We start from the raw sequence: 25629 nt of genomic DNA on the forward strand, positions 1-25629 counted from the left end.
CTTACTCCTACAGAAAGCAATGTAGACTACAGAGTTTACTGTGAGTTGATTATATTATAGTTCTGTATAATGTCTGGTTTGGTCTTACAGTATACATGAAACTGGAAGAAGAGAGCTGGAAGAATTTACAGTTCTACATACACTGACTGGATGGATACCAGAAGTTATTCCTCTCCAGTAAGCTCTTCTATTAAACAATTTACATATTAGTTGTTTAATATTTAATTCTGTAAGGCCTTATGAAAAATAAAGCTGAGCCCTAAAAGTCCTTCAGCATCAATTTTGGGAAGTGTACATTTTTTAATTCTGGCACTTGAGAAATGTGCCTTCAAGGAATGCAATTTTATTTTGGTTTTTTTTGTAGGTCATACAGTTGCTTGCAAAGCTATTTATCATGTAAGCTGATGCCTATTCTTTATAATATATATAAAATATAATTTATTTTTAATTAATATTAAACACTTGTGAAAACAGGGTTAGAGAAATCTATGTTTCATCTAGTGTGCAGATGCGAAATGTCTGCAAGTAATAATAACTTTATATCTGAATGTACTATAGAAAGTATACGTCATGAATTTGGAAATAATCAACTTCAGCTAGCATGGTGTTTTCACTTTTTACATTGGAACAGTTGATATACTTTTATTTCCAACCAAAAATAGTATTTCCGACCTATACTAACATTTTTTCTTGTTTCCTCTCTGTTTAAGTCCATTTTGCAGTTTTAGAGAACAGACATTCTGTTTTTACAGCTTGACATTCTTTTTACTGAATGAATGACTGAGATACAGGCTCTAAATATCTAGACATTTTTTTTAAATTACACTCTTTTTTTGCCTTTTGATGTATACATTCTAATGAATACATGCATAAGAAATAGTTTTGGTTTATATATAATCTATTTAGGTATAATTATTTATAGCAGTATTTCAGTATTAAATAAGTTCAGTCAAGGGCTATTTTAGCTCTTATTTCAGCAATTTTTATGTCCCAAGCTATGCCTGCAATTTAGTTTTTTGATATATTTGTGTCTTACAGAAATGTGTATGTAGTCCATGGACTTAGAAAACCAACCTAAATTTTGTTTCTTTATGTAGCTAGTTTTACATTTGCAACAGTAAAAAATAATATTCATGAATCTGGCACTTACTGCAAATATATTATATTCTGGAATAAGAAAATGTGAATATCACAAAGTCTTTGCAATAGTAGTATAAGATGGTTTTAGCTCATTGTACAATCAATTATTTTTTTTTTTTTTAAAAAAAGGTTGCATGCAGTTAGCTTGAATGAAACTTATTCATGGCGCTGAACTATTCATTCAGTTTTAGATTATTTCTGGAATCACTGAGTTTCTGTGGAGAACCATTATATCTGCAACTGTCATGTCATATCAAAAAGCTGTTGTAGCTGGTGGAATCAGTGGAAGAGTCATGGAACTACCTGTGCTGAAACAGTTAGGGAAACATAGTTTGGAAATACCTTTGAGAAGGTTATTAATGTACCGAGCCAGAATCAAGTTATTATACAGTGTAGTTGCAAAGTGGTCTGCAAATTTCCCTGCTGCAACTTTTATCTACTAAAAAACTTTAGAAAGGATGCTTTATTTACATGCTTCTCTAATCGCCATCTCTTTCTTTATGGATCTGTCCGTAATCAGTCTCTTAACAAATTGACTGATACACAAAATCAGGCAAGTGTTTTTTATTTACTAAAATAACCCAGTAACTTTTAGAAAAGTTGGACTGTCAGTTGTAGCATAGTGTTATCTAAATGAAAATCACACTTTCTTTTCTTATTGCAAATATCATTATCATTGACATACATGTGTTTTTTTTTAAAGGCCTGGATACTTGGACAAAGTCTGGGGCTTTTTGAAAGAGATTGTGCCAGAATTCAAGATGCCACATAAGAAAACTCCAGAACTTGATAATCCTCAGTCAGATGCAAAACCTAAAGCAACCAAAGTCTCAGAGTTAAAAAATGAAGTTTCATCTGTGAATAAGCAGTCAGATAAACCTGAGAAAGCAGAGAAAGCTGATAAAATTGGCAAAGGTCTGTAATTTTAGGTAGTGTTATCTTTGTAGGCCAAGCATAAAGTTAACATAACCTCTGGCTTTGAATGTATATGTCTTTATTATGCCACATGCAACTCTGTGGGTTTGTTGTTGTTTCACTGAACATGTTGCAATGGTGTAAATTAAAAAAAAAAATTGTTTTAACTATAGATCTCATCATTAGAAGCAGTACTCGTCTCTTATTTTATGAAAATGGCTTCATTTTATGGCAGAGATTTGTTCAGCTCTGTGTCACAGCCATTTCTTTAAAGACTGGTTCCTTGCAGAGGGATAACAGAGAGGTTACAATTTCCCCAAAGGCAACACTGCTCTGATCGTCAATAAATTATACATTTCATAATGCATGTTACAAAGCATGATTAGCTACAGAGGTTTCTGACGAGTACGTTCTAATGTCTACCTGCATTTTCATTTATAGCAACTTTTCTGTTTATGCTACTAGGTGTAGGTATTAATTTTCTTCAAGAGCTGCTAATCCTATTTACATTTAAATGAAAAAACTTAGGTTTAGAAACTTATTTGTTCCAGTATATTATTCTTCAATGTTTATATTTGAGACTGAGTTTTCTTAGTCGTTGTTTTTAACTTGAAGGCACAGATGCAGTTTCACAGCACTTCTAATGTCTTTGGAAGGCACAAATCATATACTAAAATTTCTATTTCTTCCTAGATTAAAAAATAAAAAAAATCCTTGCCTTCCCCACTTTGAATCCCAAATACTTAGTCCTAATGTCAAAAGTGTTATAAGAATATTAGAAGAGACCTGGCTGAGGGGGGTATTCTCTTTTCTGAGGAATTCTTACTATCATTTTATGACCCACCCACCAGCGCAGTGGATATTTCAGTTTGGAATGGATATGCACAAGGATGCAGCCACTGGGGAACAGCACTGTCATTCATCCAACAGGGTGCTGTAATTTATTCTCAGAAAACTTTGTAAATTTAATCCTACCTAAGACTTTGAAATTATTTTAGTAACTGAAACGACTAAGAATCAGGGAAGCATTATGTTACGATACAGCTCTGTAATCTCCAACTCTGAGGCTATAAGCTGTGTTCTGATACTCTATTAATGTTCGGGGGTTTTTTAATTAGAAGTGTATTTTCCTTTAGTCTAAGTTCTAAGGCTTGAAAGAAGGTTCTGACTGTGGGAGACTTTCTTCTTCCATGTCCATTGGGAACCTTTGCCTCATCTGTGTTAGATTATTTTGGAAATTACTGATGCATGGGAGCAGGGACATGAAGAAAATATTTGACACAGTGCCAGGAATTCAGGAATTCCAAACATTAGAGTAGGGACATGAGAGTTCTGCACTAACTGGAAGGTGAGACCGAAGCCTTCCTGGCCCCTTCTCAGTAAATCTGCATTTACATCTTAAGAATTATTTTTTATTTTTCATTTTTTTAAACTGAATGACATTAGTTCTTTATTGTATCTCAACTCTTCTGACTGGAATAGTTTGTGGTTCATTTTTTTTTAATTTATCTAAAATGTCATTAAAGCATTTATACAGTATGAGACTTTATGACTGAAAGTTTGTGTCTGAAAAAGAAAATATTTAATCTTTGTTTTGCTTAATAGAAAAAGCAGAGCAGAGAGAAATCGGAAAGAAGAAAAGCAGAGAAGGAGAAAAAGAAAAAAGCAAGTTAGCAGTTCAGTCTTCACAAATGGTGATAGAAACCCAACGTTCTCTCTTAACTGAGAGTAAGTCCTATTCTTTTGAAGCTAACAATACAAACAGGAGATACACGTAAAGCAAAGGGCTTTGCTTTTATTTGGTTTTGAAGTTAATTGGAGGGAGGTTAAATATACTAATTTGTTAAAAAATTGGAATTCTTTACAGGCTGCATTACAGACTGAAGTCATTAAAACCTATTAAAATCCTATAACTTATATTAAGAACAGTATTGCAGTAATTTGTGTTGAATGTCAAAATGTAAAGTAATGCTATGCAGAATATCTGGAAGTTGCTGGCCAGTCATGTAGGACCAAGATTTGTTCCAGTGGTAAACTGTCTTTCTGTATTAAAAAAAAAAAAAGCTTCCTCTCTCATAACTTACTTGTTCAATATCTACTTTATTCAGTGAATTGCAATTGGAAGAACAGGAATGCTTCTTTGTTGAAGGGCAGGGGGGCAGGGGGGCAGAGGGACCAGAAATGTTTATTAGAATTGACTCCGTGATTGTTTAATAAATTTTTTTCCTTTATCCTGGAAATATATTTTGATGAATTTGTTTTTTGTATTGATACGTTCATGATAGCTTAAAAATTAAGTAAATTCTTGCTTTGTGCATTTAAATTTAATTATTTAAAAAAAAAACAAAACAAAATACAATTTACACAAACCACAAGTAAATACTAATTGTTCAACTAATCAGTCAATAAGAAATGCCATACTTACTATCATATGGCGAGACTTCATAAATGTACATTAAGCTGATTTGCTTTTGTTGTTGCTCATATTTGCATACACGTAGCATTTCCATATGGCTAGCAGAAGGAAACATATTTATTAACTGGAATATTATCTAGTTGCAAATCAACAGGTAAGAACAGGTAGAGCATCTTTCTTTGGAAAAATAATTGCAAAGTAAAAATTATAACAAGAATGAAACTCACTATGTAAATTGGATTCCTGCTTCTTGATTTAAACTCTGATTAAAATTGGTGGTTTAAATGATTTTAATTTATATCAAACCAATATTGCTGTTTTTCATCAGCAAATATATTCATTTGAATTCCTACCTTAGATACTACTAATGGAGTTAAACAGCAGTAAATTTTAAAATGTATTGCAGGAACATAGTTTGCTTTAGTGGTAGTAGTTGTGGAATAGGAAACGAGGCATTTCACATGAATATAAGGAATGTGCCCAGTACTCAAGCACGCTGTGGGGAAAAGAAAGCAAAGGAGAAGCAGAAGGTTCCAAGTGATGAATTCTAGATATCGTGCGAAATGAATGAAAGAGCATTAAAAATCATCAGGCAGTGTTTCTGTATGAAGAACCACATGACGTTTTGATCTTTGTTCTGCCATTTAAAGCACAGTTTATGCTGTTTTCTGAAAGATACATAGTGGCCTGTGAAGAGGTTATTTAGAAAGATTATTAGTTCAGGGCTCAGATACGATGGTCAGAGAACCCTGTTATCCTAGGTGTGAACCAGAAAAGACTTTTGAAAAAGAGTAAGAGGTAGATATCTCACTAATAAACTTGAAAATAATTTGAATAGAAGTAAATGTGGAGATTTTAAAGTCAGAGGCTGTAAGATATGGTGCAAATTTAAGATTATTAGACTGCAAAGAAACATACACAAAAAAAGGAGAACTGCAATTTGAAACAATACTGAATTAAAATGCATTTTTGTTGTGAGATTGTAGCCACAACATAAAAAGCTTGCAGGCTTTATGAGACAGATGGTCTGCAGAGAGTGACCCAGGACAGTAGAACCGTATTTGTGCATAAAGTAACATTTGAAACCAGGGCTAGGTTCAAAGTCAGACTCCAGAGGCAGTAGTTGTAAAAAGTTTCTGAATTGTTCTTGGGAATTTTGTAACAGTGACTTTACCTAATGCAACAGTTTGGTTTTTTTTGTTTGGTTGGTTTGTTTTGTTTTTAATGTAAGTGGCTTGAAGAGTATTTCATTTCCAGCACCATAAAAGTGCTTATTTCCCTACTGCATGTTTTCACTCTGCCTGTTGAGTGTGAGGACTTCAAGGGAATCGTTCTTCTTTCTGTGATAAATATGAATTATTTCTAAAGAGGTATTTAACTACTCATGATATCATTTATATTTTACTTCTAAAATGGCAAGACCTTTTGTATTCATTACCTTGTATAGTCATTACCTTGTTTAGTTTCATACACATTGACATACCAGTTACTTCTAAGTATTCGGAAACTTCTCTTACAGGCTTTTGATTTCATGTGGGCTATAATGTTGTGTTGGGTCAACGCTGTCTGGCAGCTAAGCGCCGCCCCCCCGCCCCCCACCTTTGGGGGGGGGCCGAAAGGTTGCTTGCTCACTCCCCACCAGTGGTATAGGTGAGAAAATCAGAAGGACTGAACCTCTTGCCCACCCCCAACCTACTCACTGGGGCAGCAGAATGAGAAACAGAAGGATTTGATGCTGTGTGAGCTCTGCTCAACATTAGCCGACACGTTGGTGTGTTATCAACATTGTTTTGGTCACATACCTAAAACATAGCACCATACGAGCTGCTCTGAAGAAAGTTATCTCCATCCCAGCCAGACCCAACATGAATTTATAAATACAGTTCTGATTCACTTGCGCACTCAGACCAATGCCTGCTGCACCCCCCAAACACAATATGAGTTATGGGATCCTTGAAGCATTATCAGCCAGCCAGTCCTTGGGAAGATTTTGTAGACAATTCATATGTTCTTACTGGCCTGTTTTAGCACACAATCTGGACTTTTCCACTCATCAGCCTTTTCGTCTAGTAACTATTTCTCTTTTCATACCTAGGGAGGCCATTCATTCCATGCAGAGTTTTTATGACGACATGATATGAGCCCCTTGTTCCTATGAGGAGCGACTGCTCCATTTTGCACTTATGTTTCAAGACTAATGATTTTCCTAATAATTTCTGAACTGCTGGAAAGGGAATACTATTCCACTGGAGAGGGCACTAGCCAGGAATTTGGGAGTTTGTTCTACAAACCAGCCATTTATTTTTACTAAGTCTCATTGTGCCTTGATACCAGCTTTGTAATTAGAGATAATAATATTTTCTATGTCACTTTCTATGTCACAGAGGTGTTGGGAGATTATTATTGTTATGTTTAAAAATTTCTGAAGTCATGCAAGTAGATCTGTAATGTTAAACATCAGAGTCGATGAGATGCATAGCACGTAACTGTAAAGTTCTTTTTGTTTTCCTTCTGCCTATTCAAAAGAGTTTTCATTTATAAGTAGGGAGAAGACCCTAATATTTTGTTCTGGTTTCTCAAATGCATATTATCATTCTTCAATATTTATGTCAATTCTGAAAAGCACATAGGTCATTTTTCTGAAGAGTAAAAAAATGCCCTCCAATAGGCAAAGCTAATCCATGCCTAACACAACAACAGAGATTAAAATATGAGCTGCACACCTGATAAGAAGGATATTGAAAGCCGACTGAAGTGTTTTGGAAAGTTAAAACTCAGCATCAGCTAGTTTGACAAATAAATATTTAAGAGAAACCTTAAGATACATTGAGAAAATTTTTTGCAAGTCTTCCAAACCTATGATTTAAAAAAAAAAATGGTTAAGAATATTAAAACCAACAATTTTCATTCTTGGCCTTTCTTTTTAAGTGGCTGGAGAGATTGAGAGAGAGAGAGAGATAAAACATGGATCAATTCAAATTTTACTTTCCCTTTTCACAGAGACTGAAACATTTATTTAGATTGTGTAGTACTCACTCTCTATAGATGAATTTGCAAAGCCACAAATGTGAAACATAAGCAGCTACAAGGATTCAGAAATCTTTAACAAAGCTCCACAGGATTCTTAAATCCACACTGATGGATATAAATAATAGGCTTTGCTGAATCTAACTGTTTTGTTGTACCATATGTTATAACATTTTGCATCTAATAATACAATTTTATCAAGGCTATTTGGTTTTAACTAGTTTCCCTAGGTGCTGAATTCACACTAATCAACAGTACACCTGGTGGCAAATAATTTGCATACATCCTCCTCATTTTTTGTACAGTGAAAAATGATCAAATAATGTATTATTTTTAAAAGGTACTAGCATAATGTACAAAATCTTTACACTATTGTAATAGTATTATTAAAGTGAATATGGTGTGCCTGGTTAATCATTTGCATGCTCTAATAATTCGTTCATTACTGTTTGTTGTCTGCCCTGCAGACATTTTATTTCACAACCCATCTGGACTGAGTATGACAGTTTTATATTCCACCTGGTATTTGATTAAATACTTTTATTTGAGAAATACTTCTCACATGCAACGAGATTGGTGTGCCATGTGGCATGTACTCTTCTGTAATGTGTAGTACATCATAGCTACTACAGCTGTATTTGTAACAGACCAGATAGGCCAGTAGAGACTGAGATCCGACCAAGATTATAGCCTTGCTGTTGAATAAATTGAAACCCACAGCTAACATGAGAGCTGTGATTAACACAGGAATCACAAGCATGTAGTGAGAAATATTAAGAATCCACTGGAAAGTAACTCTGACTTACTATCAGCTTGTATTTAACTGAGTAATTGAATTTCTGGAAGAATATTTAAGATGCAGAGATGTCTCACTACTTTAAGAAAAAAACATTGCATACCTTCCAAATAAATGGATTTTAAGTCTGATAAATTGTATTTGCTAGCCACTTGCCTATCTTTCCTTTTCCTTTCTTTCCCTTTTTCTTTTCCTTTCCCTTTTTTCTTTGTATGCGGACAGCATTGTTTTATTCCATTTCACAGAAAATACCTATTCTTAGAGGAACTTCCAATTGAATACTTACTAAACATAGGAAGCAGTTATCCTATATTTGAGGTGGAGCTGAAGGGAACAAAGACAAAACATTCTCATGAAAAACAGGTGTCACCACCTGTGTACTGAAATCCTGTCTTCACGTGCTTTCTTAGATGACTAAGGAAAAATAGAAAGACATAGATATCCTTCTTTTTGAGCTGACTTTTAGGTCAAACCACAGACCTATATTTCTAGTGTTATATTTTTCAGACTCTTAATTTCCCTTCAGCATGAGTGAACTGGCTGTGAGCCAGACAGCCTTGGTTTCTCTTCATCATTCAGGAATTAACAATGGCTTCTTCCACAGGTACAGGTATGAGACAATTGCGTGGTTGCCTAGTGCAATAGATTTCTAGGGGTAGCAAAGTGAATGTGCCCCTGCTTTTATGCCTTGCCTATGGCAGAATTACAGGAAACCAAGCTTCCGTAAGGCATGTGGGATAAGAGCTATGGGGTCACCCCTCACACTTCCTGAAGCAGCCATCATTACCTCCTTTTTTCCATCTTCTTGGCAGAAGTAAGAGCAGTAGCCCTGGTTTACAAGCACTCTGTTTCTTAAACGACCTATCTCAGTCTTCATATCCATTGGCAGGAGTGGCCACAGCTCTGGCTGTTGATCCTTTTCCTGGCAAGATTAAATTTTGCTTTCATTACTGGGAAGCCTTTAGCTGGTACTGACCAATCAGTATGTTTTTACTTCATCTACCCAGATGTTCTTCATGCTAGTATCTAGTATTTTTAAAGTTTGAAGAAAAATAATAGAACAATGGCGAGAGCTGTTGCATTTCTAAGTTGTAGTCTCTGTTATTCATTTGTGTAAAAGAAGTAAAATATGCAAAAGCTGTTGATGGTTTAAATAGGCAAGGGTTAAAACAGTGTGTTTTTTCCATCCATGGCTTCTCTAATGAGTATTTTACAATGAGCTCTTGTTTTGAATGAAATAACAGAGTCAGACAAAGAAAAGAATAATAAAAATAAGGCAGAGAAAGCAGAATAATTTAGGGTGAGGTACAACAACATTTATTTATGCTTTACCCTGTTCTAAAACATGTTAATGTTTTCTCTGTAGAATCTTCTGTGCCAACCCAGCCAGAAATGGCCGTGTATGCTGGCTGTATACCACTGCATTTGTTTGAAGAGGATATTTTTTCATTAGGGCAGATGGTAAGATTCTATGCTCTCAGGACAAGAAAGCATTACTTATTTTATTATCAGGGTGTTTCATTTTGTAGCAACTACATTGTAACAAAAATAATAAAATTAATATAGTGAAACAGTCACCAGGTAATGACTATCAGTTAAATTTATATTTCGGTACTTCTGTATTCTGATCATGCATTTTTCTGCCACAGCCCTGCTCATTTTTTCACTTTTACTCCACTTTCCTCTGGATCCCAGGAGCTGAAGTCTCCTGGGAGAGGCTAGATGTGGACTAGCAAATGCATCATGATGAGATACTTCTGAATGGAAAGACTAATTATTTTAAGGGCTACTTGAAAAACATGAATTTCAGTTTTTTTTCAGACTGCAATTAATGACTTCTCTGATATACATTTTCCAATATGTTGTTCTATAAGAAATATCATGTTTATATCCATTTCTATCATTAGTGTTTTAACTGGTGAAAGCAGCTGGAGAGACTGTAGCACTTCATGCAGCTGGGGTAAAAACAATGCTTAAATTTCCACTTAGTCACTCACACTCTACAGAAAGCTATTTATAATGCCAGAGCAGGCTTTCTTGAGTTGATTATTAATTAGATTAAATTTTTTGTACATTTAAATCATATTTATCATAATTAGAACATAAAAAATTAAGCTGCCTTCTCATAAAACTGGTAGGCTTCATAAAATAAAGAAATTTCTAGAAATGTTTTACAGGTGTTATGCTTTACTGCTCTTAATTCTTGCACTGTTTTCTTTTTAAAAATTGTGCTGTGTATTTTATGCTGTTTTGAAGACTAGCTTGTTCTCTGTGAGTTTAGTTTAATTTATATTCATTTAAGGTCTCAGACGATACTGACTCTTTGCTAATAATAAGTAATACTAGTCATCAAAAAGCAGACTGGAAACAGTGGCATAGGGTTATATCTTTCCTGCCACCTAAGGCCTTTAGCCTCAAACTTGACTTTAGTCTGTTAGGGTATGGAGATTACTGAAAAAGAGGCATGGCAGGCCAGATAAAATGAGGCAGATGAATCTATATGTCTAAAACAGTATTTTAGTAAAGACTGACAGAAAAATGGAAGTTGACAGAAATTAAATACAGAAGTGTAGTGGATTTCTTGTGAGCCTCAGTTAAAAAAGCCCAAAGCTTTCTTTGGGGGTCTGAGAAGTGCTACACCGATACAAATAATTAAAGTTTGGAAGAGTGGATTCATTGTTTGCGGTAAGAGTTGCTCCCTGAATTTGGAGGAAATTTTGTCATTACTGCAGTTGTGCCAGAATTTCCCTGCAGAATTTTTGCAGTATCCCTTGTAGCTGTGTTTTCTAGTGTGTATGTCCTTGGATTGATCCGGCTTGATTTTAGTTGTCTTAAGTTTGGTCAAATAAAATGAAAAAAATCAACAGTTAAGTCATTCAAGTGTGTTTCCTACTCAGCAGTTGACAAGTTCTCCTTCATGGCACCTAACTGTTCATCTTCAAAATCCTTTATGGTCTTGGAGGTTTTGAGTTGATTTTTAAGTTGTTTGAATATGTGTGTACCCAGTCACCACTCCTGTAATATATCTTTATAAATTCAGAGATCAAATGAGGCTGATATATTGCTTGTGTACCTTAATATGTTTAATTTGATCCTCTCCCTTTAAGTAACCACAACTACATTCTTCTTTGCAGTTTGTAATTATAGACCCTCAGGAACATTTGACAATGAGCAAGATCAATCAGAGACTTGCTGATGAACATATTAAAGGAATAAGTTATGGATTATTTATTTAGCAAGCAAAAGAAGGTGTATTTTTAAAATAAAAAGGATGTACAAATCTTGTAACAGAACTTTCACTAGTGAAAAATGTTAAGTACTGGACCATTATTATTTTAATGGGAAGAGCACCACTCAATGTCCACATTTAAAATTGCTCTTAAGTCTGTTGCTAAGGGCTTTGGTATATGGGTCAACTGTAGTGCCTTTAATGTGTTTTCTAAGTTAGCCAGCACATAAAAAACTTAACTTAAATGATGTGTTGGTTCAAAGTGATAATACATTATGGAGATTTCACAAGTTATCTAAAAGACCAGTTGCTTTTAGAATTCTGCTACTTTATAAATGAAGCATGAAGTAAGGACTTTTTCCTCAGAAAAAGTATTTTTAAATATGTTCATTTAAAACAAGATATTGTGTCACTGTTGTTTTCTTACATCTTCGTTCTGCTTCATTTATGTTTTCTGTAGCACCTAAAAGAATATGGTTATATAAATAAGTTGAAAGAAGTGATTATTCTATTATGAAAAGTAAAATATATGTAAGCACTTCTAAGTATACAATTATACATTTTCTGCTGAATATCAAATCCTAATTAGAATGGTTTTGGATAGCCTTGTCAAGTGAATGATTTTTGTTTCATTTGTTATCCAAGCTGTTAGGTGCTTTTGTATGCATGCTGTTCTTTTTTGAGAGAGAGAGATGATCAGAAATAAGAGCTGGCTCCAATCAGATTATCTTTCTGTGTTTCATAGGCTGATTCTTCAGAGAAGCTGAGGCAATATGGGCTTTCCCACATATATAGCCATCCCGTCCTGATTACCAGAACTAGGTCCTGTCCTCTGGTAGCACTACCACAACCACCACCGGTTCCTCATTGGAAGCTTTTCCGTCAGAAAAAGGAAACTGTTGTGACATCTGAACCTCAAGGTTTGTCTTCTCAAACCTCCAAAATAAATTTGTAATTACATTTTAATTATTATAAACATTTTCAGAGCCATACTTATCATCTGTTAGCTTAATTTCAATAGAACTTCCCTAGGGATTACTCTTTCTTTTTTTTTTTTTTTTTAACCAATTTTGCATAACTTCCCCTTAGCCCTATTGTTTCTTAAATGCTTTGAGAAGTGTCTTAATTTATCTCTAAGAAAGCACTCTACTCTTCTGGAGAAAATGAAGAGGGAGCATTATCAAAGCAACACAGAAGCTCTCTGATGCAGAGCCATGAAAGCTTCTGAATACCTTTTAAACCTTTTAAAGTATGTGACTACTCCTGCTGCAACAACTCATAGTTTTAGAGGTAAACTTGTTCTAGAGTTTGTCTATACTGCGTAATGGAGTTAAATTCATGATATGAGATAGCTTGAATAAGGAACTGTTACAGTCACGCTAGCAAAAATATACTAGGATCAGAAACAGAGGGAATTAGCAAAAGCAGAATGTGCTGCCATAGTTGTTCTGAGCTACCTTGGATAACCTTACATATAGGTTAAGCACACTTTTAATACCTTGCAGGCTGAGGATCAGACTGTTAAGCACTTATTTTTTCATGATATGTCACCTAAAGCCACCCATGGTTGTTCTCTTCCATTCAAGTGTATTCAATGATACTGGGAAAATACAATTATTTAGGGGTGATGAATCCCCTATGAAATGATTTGTCAAAATTATAGTATTAAATATTTCTTATGAATATATATTTAACAAGTTGCTTTTTTCCAGAGCCTGTGGTAAAGAAACCTGAAGAACATGTTGAGATTGCTAGCCTGTTTTTGAATTACAAGTTGAATCTTATCACAGTGCCCACAGACATGTAAGTATTCAATGTAGTTTCAGCCTTAACATTCTATTGTTAGTCCATTTCACTGTGAAAGCACAATGGCTTATGTTTACTTGTGTCACAGGGAAAAACTGCTCAGTTCATGTAGTTTAAAGCATATCAGGATCACAGCACTCTGTTGTTTTATTGACGTCACATAATTAATTGCCAGTGAACTGTACATTTAGGATCAATATCAGCAATATAACAGATAAACCACGATACTAGATGCTTACAAAATGTTAATAAACACCTACAAACTTCTGAACACCTTTCTGTAACTAATCCCAAGAATTTCTAATCACACACACAGAGAGACATATACATGCAATTATATGCATCCTCCTGGCATTCTGGATTACAAGCACACCTTCTCTTTTGGGAGTGCAGGTTCTTCTACTTGCACACACCTCCTATTGGAGATGCAAGTTGGGATGCTCTATGCTTTATATGCTGCTCCGTACAATCTGCTAATCTACATGCTGGTGAGAAAGCCCACCAGGAGGTGGTCATGCACATACCTGAGGGGTGGATCCCTACTTGTCACACCCTGTGTGGACAGTCCAACATTGAAGGACCCAGAGCTCTGTCAGGCAAAACCACTTTGCCAGTATCTCTACTTAGTGGGCCCAAAGACATAGAATATTCAATAGATCAGTTCCACCAGAAATAGGAATGTTCTTTGATATTTTTCAAATTTTTTCTTCAAAATACCGGTCTTTTTCAATTCTTGCACATAACAAGAAAGTCATTGACAGGCCAGTCAGTACTTTCATGGGCATCACATATCTGGCATGGAACAACTAATGTTAATGTTTATGAATAAAACAGGCTGTTCTCTGTTCATTATAGTTGTTACAAGAAGCCTGAGAGTGCAGGTGAAGCAGCTCATGCTCAAAACACAACTTTGTATAAATGCCTTGTGTTAAAGACTGTTTGGAAGTCCTATAAACCCTTGAAAACCAGGGTCTTTAAACAGGGTGTCTTAGAGATGAAGTTTCAGAAATTGACTTCTAGTCAATATTCAATATTCAGCATAATACTTTCTCACTGACAAGAAAAGGATTACTATTAGTGAGCAGCAAAAAGTTTATGTTATTTTGAAGGATATTTCTTTTCTCAAGCCTGAGTCCAACAACAATCTGTAAATTGTTGGAGATGTATGTATTTTTTTAAAGGTGTGCACACCTTTTGTTAAGTACATCTCTTAAGTAAACTGAATAAATTACATACTTGACAGGTTCTGCATTTTGATCATCATGAGTGGATGGACTGATAATAAACAAGTTAGAATTTTTTTTTGAACAGCAGCATTTGTCCATAGAAGAAATGACCTTGGAAAATTCTGGGAATATCAGTGTTTTGCTGATACAGTTGCATTGTTCTGGTTAAAAATACATTAAATTACCTATTTGTTTTTAAATAGTAGGAGTAGAAATACATAAAAAATGCTCTAAGCAATATCCATTAATAGGTTATTAAAAGAATGAGAGAATAATAATTAAGGTGTTGTAGTATTTGCATGTTAACATATTTTATATTGTTATTTCATATTTAATAGATTGCTTAATGGTCAACTTATCCCATTTTGTCAAGGACAGTTTATTTAACGTGCTTCGTTTCCATGACAATCAGCTAATTTAATCTCTCGTGATTTAATTAACAGGTAGTAACCAAAAATATATAGCAAGCATTAGCATTTCATTAAAGTAATATAGCTGCTGAAATAAGATAAGGGGCTTAGATACACAATTGGGACTGAAACTGTTTTTAATCTCTTGCTTTTATTCTAATAAAATCTTCTGAAGCATTAAAAGGGAAGATAATTGTGACTGTGTTACTGCTAAAGATCTTGTTATTTCATTATCTCAATCCTTAAGAAGAGGGTTAGATAACACATGCTTACATTTTTCTTTGTTCTTCATTGCTGCAATAACACAATTAGGTATTTATGTCTAATTGGCATGTGTGCAACATTATTTTCATCTTGTTCTCCTAGTTCACTTAACAAGCAAAGAGTTATTTATATTTCCATCAGTTTTTACTTCTGCCTCCACTGAAGTCAGCGACAGAGCTTCTTTTACTATAGCCAGAATAGGCCTTGCACAGGTTTCCTTGGTTATCGTGTGTTTTAGCTGTCTGGTAGCTATGGAGACCCATTTTGAGGGAAAATACAAAAAACTATTCTGACACAAAACACTTCTTTTTGCCCTGCCTCTATTCAGGTAGTGTGCATTATAAATGTTTTTCTTGTCTAGGGGCCACAGAAATTTATTCACTTCTGGCATTATAATCTAGTTTTCCTCAGCTAACTTGGGTTTTGATTTTTTGAGGGTTAGTGAGGAAGGCAACAGTTCACATCTTTTGAGCGTAGATATGTGTGTAGTGCCACGCCAGGAATGATAAGGAATATATGTATCTATATTGTGTGCTGTCCTATTAAGCTGTCAAAATAAAGGAGGCACAAATTATTTTGACAAAATTCTGTTAAGAATAGTACTTATGAAGACTGTCATTTGAAGGTAAATGTATGGATTAAAGTGTTTGAGTTTTCTTTTATTATTTAGCCACTTGCCACAGTCTACCATCAAAAAAGGACTTCATTCCATGTCCTGTCTCCCTTCTGTTACTGAAAGCGATGAAAGTGTAAGTGACAGTAATGTGGATATGAATCAAAGAGGGAGACACTCAAATGCAGAAGATTATCCTCAGGTAATAATTTTCCTAATTTTTTTTAACTTGACCTAGTTTTATATTCCAAGGGATAGTGTAAGGCAAAATAGAAAATACTTATATCTCAAATGTAGATTTTTAAAGACTTTTCAGTAAGCTTTATTTTTCCATGGTATTTAAGTAATTTCCCTGCTCTTTGCACTTTATAGTTATATTGATGTGTACTGGGTGGGAAATCTTTCCTAATGCTTTTCATTTTAACCTTATTTTTTTATGATTTGTTCCTCAGTTTCTAAAAGTCCTATTGCTAACACTACAAAATATTTTGGTTTTGCCCTTTAAAATCAATTTGATGGGAAAGTCTTAAGAAGATAGTCAGGGGTCTCTATAAATAAATGTGTACTTCATGTTACGATTAGTGTATTTCATCTACAGTGAAGGATGTACCCAGGCACGTGGCTACTTGAAAAATGTAAACTTTATAAAATCGTGCCTTAAAAATGGCATCCTCATTTGGTTCTTAATTGAAAGACTTCAGGCTAGATCTAGAAGAAGAGTTAAGACTTCAATGCTGAGTTTGCCTGCTCTTAAATTTCGGAAGTTTTACCTTCTAAGGGAATCCTCAGCCATGAATTAGACGCTCAAGCTTCCTGAGCAAAATATTTTATATAGGGAAATAACTCGCAACATGGAGAAATAGAGACTTAAATATTCAAAGAAACAAACAGAGCTCCACTGAAGTTATTTGCTCAACACCTACAAAAGAACCCAACTTGGCAGTGCCATTATCTCCCCAATTTCATCCTTATTGCAGCAAACACTGCTCATAAGAGTATCAGATAACATTTCTCTTTTTGACTTTAAGAAAATTGAGAGAAAAAGCAGTCTAGGCAATACAAAAATGCTTTCAATGAAGTTATACTCAAAATCTGGATCCAGCTCAATAAACCAATTACGCTTTGGGGAAGATGTAGTCTCAACTTGTAAATGTTTACTACGGTTCTCCCCTCTACATTTATTTTCTATTCCAAGTAAAGAATGAGTATGTCTTCCGTATCTGTTACATTCGATATGATTACAATATAGAAAATAGTTTAAAAGAATCTATAAAATGTATTCATCCATAGTGCTGCATAAAGGAAAGACAGTAACAAAGTCCTTATCTGCACAATCCTGTAGTAAGGATGACCCAATTATTTTAAAATTTCCACTGTTCTTTTCTGGGACAAACTGGTAAATATACTTGAGGATAACATTTGTGGTATTTGGTTGATGTATAGTGACTGCCTGTAGGGTTACGAAATCTGTTTGAAGACCAAAGACATACTGTTAAGGATAGTATTAGGTATCTTCATGAACAAAGAAAACATGATTTAGTTCAGTAAATTTTGAAATAAAAGGGAAATAATTTTCTTTGCAATTTTTGGAGGGCCTATTTACATGTTCCCTCTTCAGAGTATACTGTAATACCATTTTTGTATTTCAGATCACAAACTCAGTTGTTTTAAACTGTTCTATATCTATTGTGTGTATAGAAAATGTACGTGTGTGGATATAGTTATTGGGTATTTATTAGTTTAAAATAAGGTGATTCTGTAGTGAAGGACAATTCTTTGCAATAGAATATATATTTAGCTATTCTTTATTTTGTTTACATTTTATAAACAATAGTTTAATAAGTACTTCATGACCTTTCTAAAGTATTTTTAATAACTGCAACTTAAGAAAATCATTACAAAAGCAGCAGGGTAAAAAGGAGCTGTAAGTAGCATCTATAATAATTATTTGTTGCATGACTTCAGTCTCTCTAGTGTACAAATATAGATTTAGTTAATTACAAATTAATAGACGTTTCTGTACTGGAAGCATAAAAGTAGTTTGGAATGTCACTTTGATTTTCTCCCCTAGTCCAAGAGTGTAAGAACCATGTGATTGTAGAAAGCTGGTCTGTCACAGTAGGACGTGAAGTCAAAGAAAGACAAGGGCAAGTAAGAAAATATGAGAGAGAGACATTGATAAAACCGGAATGGTTGGAAGAAGACATGAGTGTGACTTAGTCTGAGGGCAGTCTGATTCAGACATGAAATGTAAGAAGTCATGAGCAGCTAATTGACTTATACTTGAACCTTACTTTTGCCTCAATTTAAATCTCAGCTAAAAAAAGCTATGCCTATTAATAGCTGCAATATGTAAGTAGGACTGCATTTGTATGGGTTGCAAAAGAAAATAATGTTTTTAACTTGCAGAACAATCTTCTTTATTTCACATATTAAATCTTTTAATCAACAAAATTATGTGGATACCTCTGGGAGATTCATTATGGGAGAGATTTCTTTCCATAGTTTTAAAACTTGAAATAACAATATACATATAGATGTATATTGTATACTTCAAAAAAAAAAACAATTAGTGATTAAAAAAAAACAACCAGTGAAAGAGAAACTTTGATATCCCCAACTCACTGGGTTATGGCTAATTTGTAGAATTGTGTATTGTAGTATGCTTAGTGTGAATAACTTTGTCTCCATTTTAACCTGTGTGATTACTATTCAGGAGACGTCTGCTTTAAAACCTTTGATATAGATTTGGTAAATCTTTGGGATGCAGCAGTTTTATGCTTTAAGCTGACTGAAATTCAGTCAGCTGTTGTGCCAGATCCTCAGCAAGTTTAAATTGGCATATTTCAATTCACTCTGATGTAAACTGTATGAAGTTACAGCACTGAATATCTGATTCCCTGTTCCGAAGGTCTGTTGTCACAGAAACAGAGACTAGTGATAAATGAAAGATAAAATTTTAGGAGCTGGATGTACCTTCTTTGAAGAATATCAAGTTGAAAGGCAGCATTATTCCTTGTGTCCCCAAAGTACTCATGCCAAAGAATAGAAATGCTTTATTATTGATTTTTACAAACTTCCCCTGAATTTCCCATTCCCTCTGATTTTACAGTTCTGAAAGCTTTGTGGATTTGCACTAGGAAGAAAATCTTTAAAAATATCTTTTTTGGTAGTTAAATTGATCTTGAAACACACTGTTATTAAGAAAATATATTTTGTGAATTTTTTGTTTAAAAACTCCATAAAATAGGGCCCAGTTCTTTAATGAAGAGGCTCGCTTTTATTCTTCTTCAATGGGAAGATAAGTGATTTATATGTGTAAGACACATTGAAATGCATGTGAAAGTACATTTTTGGCTTGTTCCATTTGATTGGAAAAAAATATTTGTGGAATAATGGCTTCCTGAACTAGAAGGTCTTCAGCATTTGATTTTTCCTTTCATTTTTATTCCTTATCCAATTTTGTGGTCAGGAAAAAAGCAAAAATGTCATCATATGTAAACTGCACAGTGTCTTGCAGTTTTCTGGAACAGTAGTTTTGGCAAACTCTTTTGAGAAAAAGATTATCCTGGAATAGGGTTTCCTTGTAGCTCTGCCATTCAAAAGCCCACTTGAGTATTCTTCATTGTGATGAATTCTTTAATACAAGTTATCTCCAATTCCATTGAGAAGAAAGCTCTTTGCCTTCTGTTTGAGGAAATGTTGAACAGTAACAAAGCAAGAAAAATCTAATCCAAATATGTTTACCGTCAGAATTTGCCATGGCTACCAGATGTTTTAATAGACTCACCTGATTGCTACATTCAGAAATCTTAAGCAGAACACTCTGATTTCTCTTTGTGGCTTCTTCAGTGTCAAGCTCCCTGGCAATGCTACTTTCTAGACCAGAAGGGTTAAAATTGCCACTCTCTCCCAGTGACATAAACACAATACACTTGTTCTTTAATGTTCATGTTTACCTCATTTTTCTTACTTCAGTGCTATCCTTTATATATGAAAACTCAGTCTTATCTTCTGCTTGCAACTGATATCAGTCTATTTAGTTTGCATGCTCTGTTGTGTGCTTTTTTCATGTTCCCCATAAACGTTCCAGACGGTTGTGTCATAACGAGCTTTTTCTTCTCCTCATTCTAATCCTTCTTACAACATATTTCATAAACCCAGTGAATTGGTCTTGAGTCAACAGGAGGGCTGGGTAGCAAATACAAAATTCTATTTTCTTTACAAATGTTATAGTTTGGCAAATTACTTCAATCTGTGCAAAATGAAAATGCTCTGCTTATTTTTTCAGGAAAAAAAACCTATAGATGAGATAAGCACATGAATTAGAAGAGGGACTTGAGCTCTCAATTTAGACATTTGTGGTATAGAGAATCTTTGTGATGGGCCTGCAAATATCTACTTGCTTATACAGAATGGGACAGCTCCAACATTAGAGACTGAATAAAAAAGAAGCCAAGCTGGTAATCCAGTATTTTTAAGCCATTCCTACACCTCCATCTGTGCAAAACTTTGCAGCTGTTTGTTCTTTTGTACCACTGCCTTTTTTCAAAAGCCACCTCTGTTACCTTCTCCCACATCACAGCTAAAACTAGAGCTGATATTCCGGTTAGTGAAAACAGTGACTCAGGAGCAGGCAAAAAAAGAATGCATCCAAGTGACTATAGATGCAAAACCCTTTGATGATATAACTCTCAGGTCAACATCAAACCTAGAAATTTAATACAGGGTTGGATCTTAAGAAATATTTTGGTTGTCTTCATCATTTTGGAGGTAGATTTAAAATGGATTTTTAATCTTAAAAAGGATGTATTTGAAGCTTTATTCCTTCACCTGCAATTACATCCAGAGAGCTTATTTTTGGAAGAAGACTGCTGTTTTTTACAGAAAAACTGGTGTGAAAAGTTTTGCCATGCATCATTTCTACAATAGAAAAGGATACTGGTTTTATAAAAATATCAGATAGATTTTAAAACATATTATTTGGTGAATTTGAATAAAATAATGACATAGCTAATGTTAGGAGGCTGAACAATACAAATGAATCCTTGAAAGTAACAAGATAGCTATAAATTTATGAATTACCATTATTTTTACAATTATGTGTTAATGATTATAAAACATAATAGGTGATAAATTAGATTAAGTTAACCGGCGACTTTTCCTCACATTTTGCATTCAGATTTCCCATTGATTGCAGGAAGAACAATAAGTAACTAAATTCTCCCTGAAACTAACTGTGTGCATCCTTTCATGTTTCACAGCTGGATCAAAGTCTTTTTATTTCTTTCTTTACCAGATACTGTGGCAGCAGAGCTGACCTTTCAGACAATGTGTGTTCATTAAGGAGGAAAAATGCCTTCAGTTTCTCTTTCTGTGCCAATGTCGTAGTTGCTGTAGCTGAGGCAATAGCATAACTGAATGAGAACTTCCTTGACACTCCCCGTTGTCTCAGAATCACTGAGGTTTAGGTAGATGGACACATCCCGTGCCATTAGAGAAGCAGACAGCTTTTGACTATGTTATGTTTGCGCTCCAAAAACTGAGTAAATGAGCCTACAGGAGACTCTCACAGCTGTGGCTGGATTGCTTTCACAGCTCAAACTAGCTTAAGTAACGTTACTAAGCATCCAGATTCTCCAGGGTACATTCTCCTTTACTGGAAATTCTATTGAAGCAGTTTTTGAGTTTTTCTGTATCTCTCCAGGCCTTCCTGCTGCCAGCTGTTAATAGCTATAGTAAGCTGCCTATAGTAAGCTGCCACAGGTCTGTACTAGAACCATGGGTCATGTGTACTGTCCATGAACAGTAAGTCTGGCAGAAAGTGCTACAGTTGTGGTGCAAACATTACAGTCTCCAAGGCTTGTACAGTAGATCTGATACTTTTTATACTTTGGTTGTAGAATCATAGAACAGTTTAGGTTGGAAAAGACCCTTAAGATCATCAAGTCCAACCGTTAACCTAGCACTGCCAAGCCCACCACTAAACCATGTCCTCAAGCACTGCGTCTACCTGTCTTTTAAATACCTCCAGGGATGGGGACTTAACCACTTTCCTGGGCAGCCTGTTCCAGTGCCTGACCACCCTTTCAGTGAAGAAGTTTTTCCTAATATCCAACCTAAACCTGCCCTGGCGCAACTTGAGGCCATTTCCTCACCTCCTATTGGTTGTTACTTGGGAGAAGAGACTGACCCCCACCTCGCTACAACCTCCTTTCAGGTAGTTGTACAGAGTGATAAGGTCTCCTCTGAGCCTCCTTTTTTCCAGGCTAAACAACCCCAGTTCTGTAAGCCGCTCCTTATAAGGCTTCTGATCTAGACCCCTCACCAGCTTTGTTGCCCTTTTTTGGACACGTGACATGCCCAGGATTTCTGAGAAGAAACTTGATAAATTGTACAGTTGACATGTACCTGTTTGGTAAATCCTGCGACTCCTACAAGAAATTTGGCAATATTGGAATCTTGCAAATTCTAGACTCCCATGCAGAAATATGACAGCTCTATGCATGCGTACTTCTGAAGTCACAGTTTAAAGGGGAGAGATAGTCCAGGTATTACTAGAGATTTTTCAGACACAAATATTGAGTCATGATTGTCAATGTCACGTGACAAGTAATCACAGCTTGCCTTTTGTCTTGCACAGTTGTATGCACAGAAGTCTGGAAAGAGGAGCTGAAGTACATGGGCAATTGCAAAATCCTGTTGTGTCCTTTTCAGCTCATTTGCTCTAAAAAAGCAAGAAATTAATCTGAAAAGGGACATGTAAGATGTAATATATTTCAGCTACCAAATTGTTCAACCGTTAACAATTTCAACAATGTATGTATTTTTCTCTTAATTGCTGTTTATATTAGATCTGTCCCCAGCTTTGACTCATGAACATTCTTTAAAAAACCCACAACAGATTTGGAATAGAATTTAGGATTTGTGCAAAAATGGGACTTTCAAATTCTCTCAATAAACAATACTGCAGTTAAATTATAAGTATTAAATTATTTGCTACTTCCTTTTTTGGGACAGAGACACTTAAATCTGTAGTTTATTCTCTCAACTCTTTCCTTTAGTTAGTGCAGAGAAGATCAAAAACCTAAAATTTTGACAGAGATGAGATTCCTGAGTCTATTCTGGGCCTGTGGAGGTGCTGTAAAATACTTCAGGAAGACTTTTACTGCAGCTAGGAATTAAAGTAGAAAGCCATAAGGCTTTCCTTTAAGGAAGCATTCACAGATCCCTTCATATAGTGTATGCAGGGTAGTCTGTAACAGGAGGGTTGAGGCAGACCAGGAGTTATAGCACAATGACCTTTTGCAAGCTTTAGGTACTGTTGTGACCTGCCATCCAGTCTAACGTACTCAGACTCTCTAAGTTATGTCAGTCTGCCCCTCAAAAATGTTTCTAGATTGTATTGAGAAAGCATAAAAGCAGCTCCAAATCAGTATAGCTCCCACAACTCCTCTTTGAAAAGCAGAACAAAAAATCACTGTGTGTGTCCAGATGTTGGCCAGCTCAATGTTATCAGTTTCAGCATTAGCACCATTGACACTGTAAAGATGGGTATATATGAGGAGTTTGGGTGGGGAGAAGGATGACAAATCGTGTTAAAGGGAGACCTGGGATGAAAAGAAGCTTGCAAATTTGCAATACCCTTTTTAGGCTTTAATAGTTATCTTTGCAAAGGCAAAGCTAGTCCAGTTAACCCATTAATAGTACCACATTCAAATAAGAAATAAGCTGGGAACTGTGGAATCTCTTTCTCCCGTTCTCCCTCCCTCATAAAAAAAAAAAAAAAAAAAAAAGAAGTGCAAGTGAGTCTTGCGCAGAGTATGTCATATTGCAGGTAAGAGGGCAGTCAGAAAGAAGGATGACTAGGCACGCATTTTTAACAGTATCAAAGTTTTTAATCTCTCAAGAAAAGGACCCTGTCTTTGCAAATTTAATGAATGGACTTTCTGAAAGGCTGGCTAACTTGATTTCAACTTTAAACATAAGTGGATATTGCATTCATATTAGTTCAGCAGCTCTTGCTTGGAAATGGGATTGACCAGGATAAAGTTGGTTGCCAAAAACATTAAAAAAGAGCAGGCTACTTTTTGTTTATGCAGCTGATAGAAAACAAAAGATGCTGTAGCTATCAGGCATGCTGTTGCCAATGACAGCTGTGTACACTTGCACAGCAAGAAATGCTTGTTGGAAAAGGAGCCCTCCATATACTTTGCAAGAATGGAAACAGCATAGAAAAGAACAGAATTGGTTCTAGAATAGGACTAATTAGTTCTTAGAATAGAACTTATTTCATTGTCAAAGAACAGTAATATCAAAGAACATTTTTTTAGTAGCAGAGGAGTAGGCATGTGGGACAGCTTTTATCCTAGACTCCAGACACATGTACTTCTCTAGACATCGGTCTGTCTATTGGTGATGTATATGTAGGTATTATGGTGAATCTTATTATTTCTACTTTTCTTTAAAAAAATACTACAATGATAACTTACTAGTTTGTTTCTCCATCTCAGGAAATACTGCCCCAAACTCAAGAATTTTCTTTAACAAAATAATGCAAGATTATAATCACTATTGTTGGTTTTTGTTGTGGTTTTTTTTTTTTTTTTTTTCCACCATATAGGAGACCACTCTCTTTTGGCAGCAAAATGCAGAAAGACCCAATAAAGGTAAGTGTGTTTGAAGTTTATATTCAGACTTCTGCCATTCCCATATTGTTTGGCCTCAATGTTAATCCTCATGTACAAATATCAACAGTCTTATTTACAAGTGTTGGTTTTATGGGAAAAGATTTCAAAGAACTGGTAATAGCATGTATAACTACATAGAGTAGAATGTTCAGATTGATATTAAAAAAAACCCTAATTTAAAAGAATATTTGGAAAAAAATAACACTTCTCATAAGTTACTTTCCAGTAAAATATACTCGGTTTTGTACACAGAGCTCTTTGTCTAGTCACTGTGAATTATACTTTTTTTTCCCCCTGAAATAAAAGGCAAGAAAAAAAGGACAATTTCCATTTTACTGTTTTTTTAAAGTGTTTGAGATTAGTATTTGAAGAGTATTTGGACTGAGTAATTTTTTCAAAATGAGTACTTCTTTGTTTAAGTGAATGTTTTAAGGATTTGGTCAAGAGAAGTTAGTAAGAGCCTTCTTTTTAAAAGAAGTGACCAGATTTGCTTGGTTCAAACCTTTCCTAAAACTGACTGCTAGGAAACACCTTTCCTTTTACCAGAGTTCTGAAAGTGAGTCTCAGAGCAGAACATGTGAAATGTGAATAGGATTCATGCTATATTTACACCATGATTCATACATATGATACTCATCTAGGTTTTGGTTTTCAAGTCTTCAGTCCATGTAGAAGCCTGTGCAATGCACCTTTGCTTTTTAAGCATTTCTGGAGGTTGATTCTCATGGGGGGAAAAGGCATAGAATGCCATTTTTTAACACATTTTTTATTTTTTATTTTGTTCTCTGTAAAATATCTATGATCCCTTCTTCCAATAATAGAGAAATATAAGAACTATCCTCTCAGTTAAGTATCCTCTCAGTTAAAGCATATGCACAACTTCCTAACTTCTACAGTAATTAAACCCAGTAATTTTACCCAAGGCATTTAGATATTTTCACAGTTTTTAACATTATCTTCATTCTGGAAAAATGTGCAACCTATCAACTATCTCTAGTAACCCCCAAATAGGGTAATACAAGATAAGGCTATAAAGAGAGGGGTGAAAAAAAAGCCAAAAACCTGGGTCATACTAAAAGTGTAATGAAGAGTGAGAA

The 25629-nt window shown here is 34.9% G+C and overlaps 1 protein-coding gene across 1 annotated transcript in view; it reads left to right on the top strand.

The window, feature by feature from the left end:
* ADGB (androglobin) overlaps positions 1 to 25629 on the top strand; it is a 128726-nt gene that overhangs the window by 31996 nt on the left and 71101 nt on the right. The window contains exons 7-14 of the mRNA XM_087775188.1: positions 91 to 177; positions 1844 to 2055; positions 3661 to 3783; positions 9661 to 9755; positions 12269 to 12443; positions 13236 to 13326; positions 15900 to 16044; positions 24466 to 24511. Coding sequence (XP_087631314.1) covers positions 91 to 177; positions 1844 to 2055; positions 3661 to 3783; positions 9661 to 9755; positions 12269 to 12443; positions 13236 to 13326; positions 15900 to 16044; positions 24466 to 24511 — 974 coding nt within the window. The remainder of the gene's footprint in view (positions 1 to 90; positions 178 to 1843; positions 2056 to 3660; positions 3784 to 9660; positions 9756 to 12268; positions 12444 to 13235; positions 13327 to 15899; positions 16045 to 24465; positions 24512 to 25629) is intronic.

This window comes from Nipponia nippon, unplaced genomic scaffold (assembly GCF_047370975.1).
Source record: "Nipponia nippon isolate SJK-2023a ecotype South Korea unplaced genomic scaffold, ASM4737097v1 scaffold_4, whole genome shotgun sequence".
Classification (NCBI taxonomy): Eukaryota; Metazoa; Chordata; class Aves; order Pelecaniformes; family Threskiornithidae; genus Nipponia; species Nipponia nippon.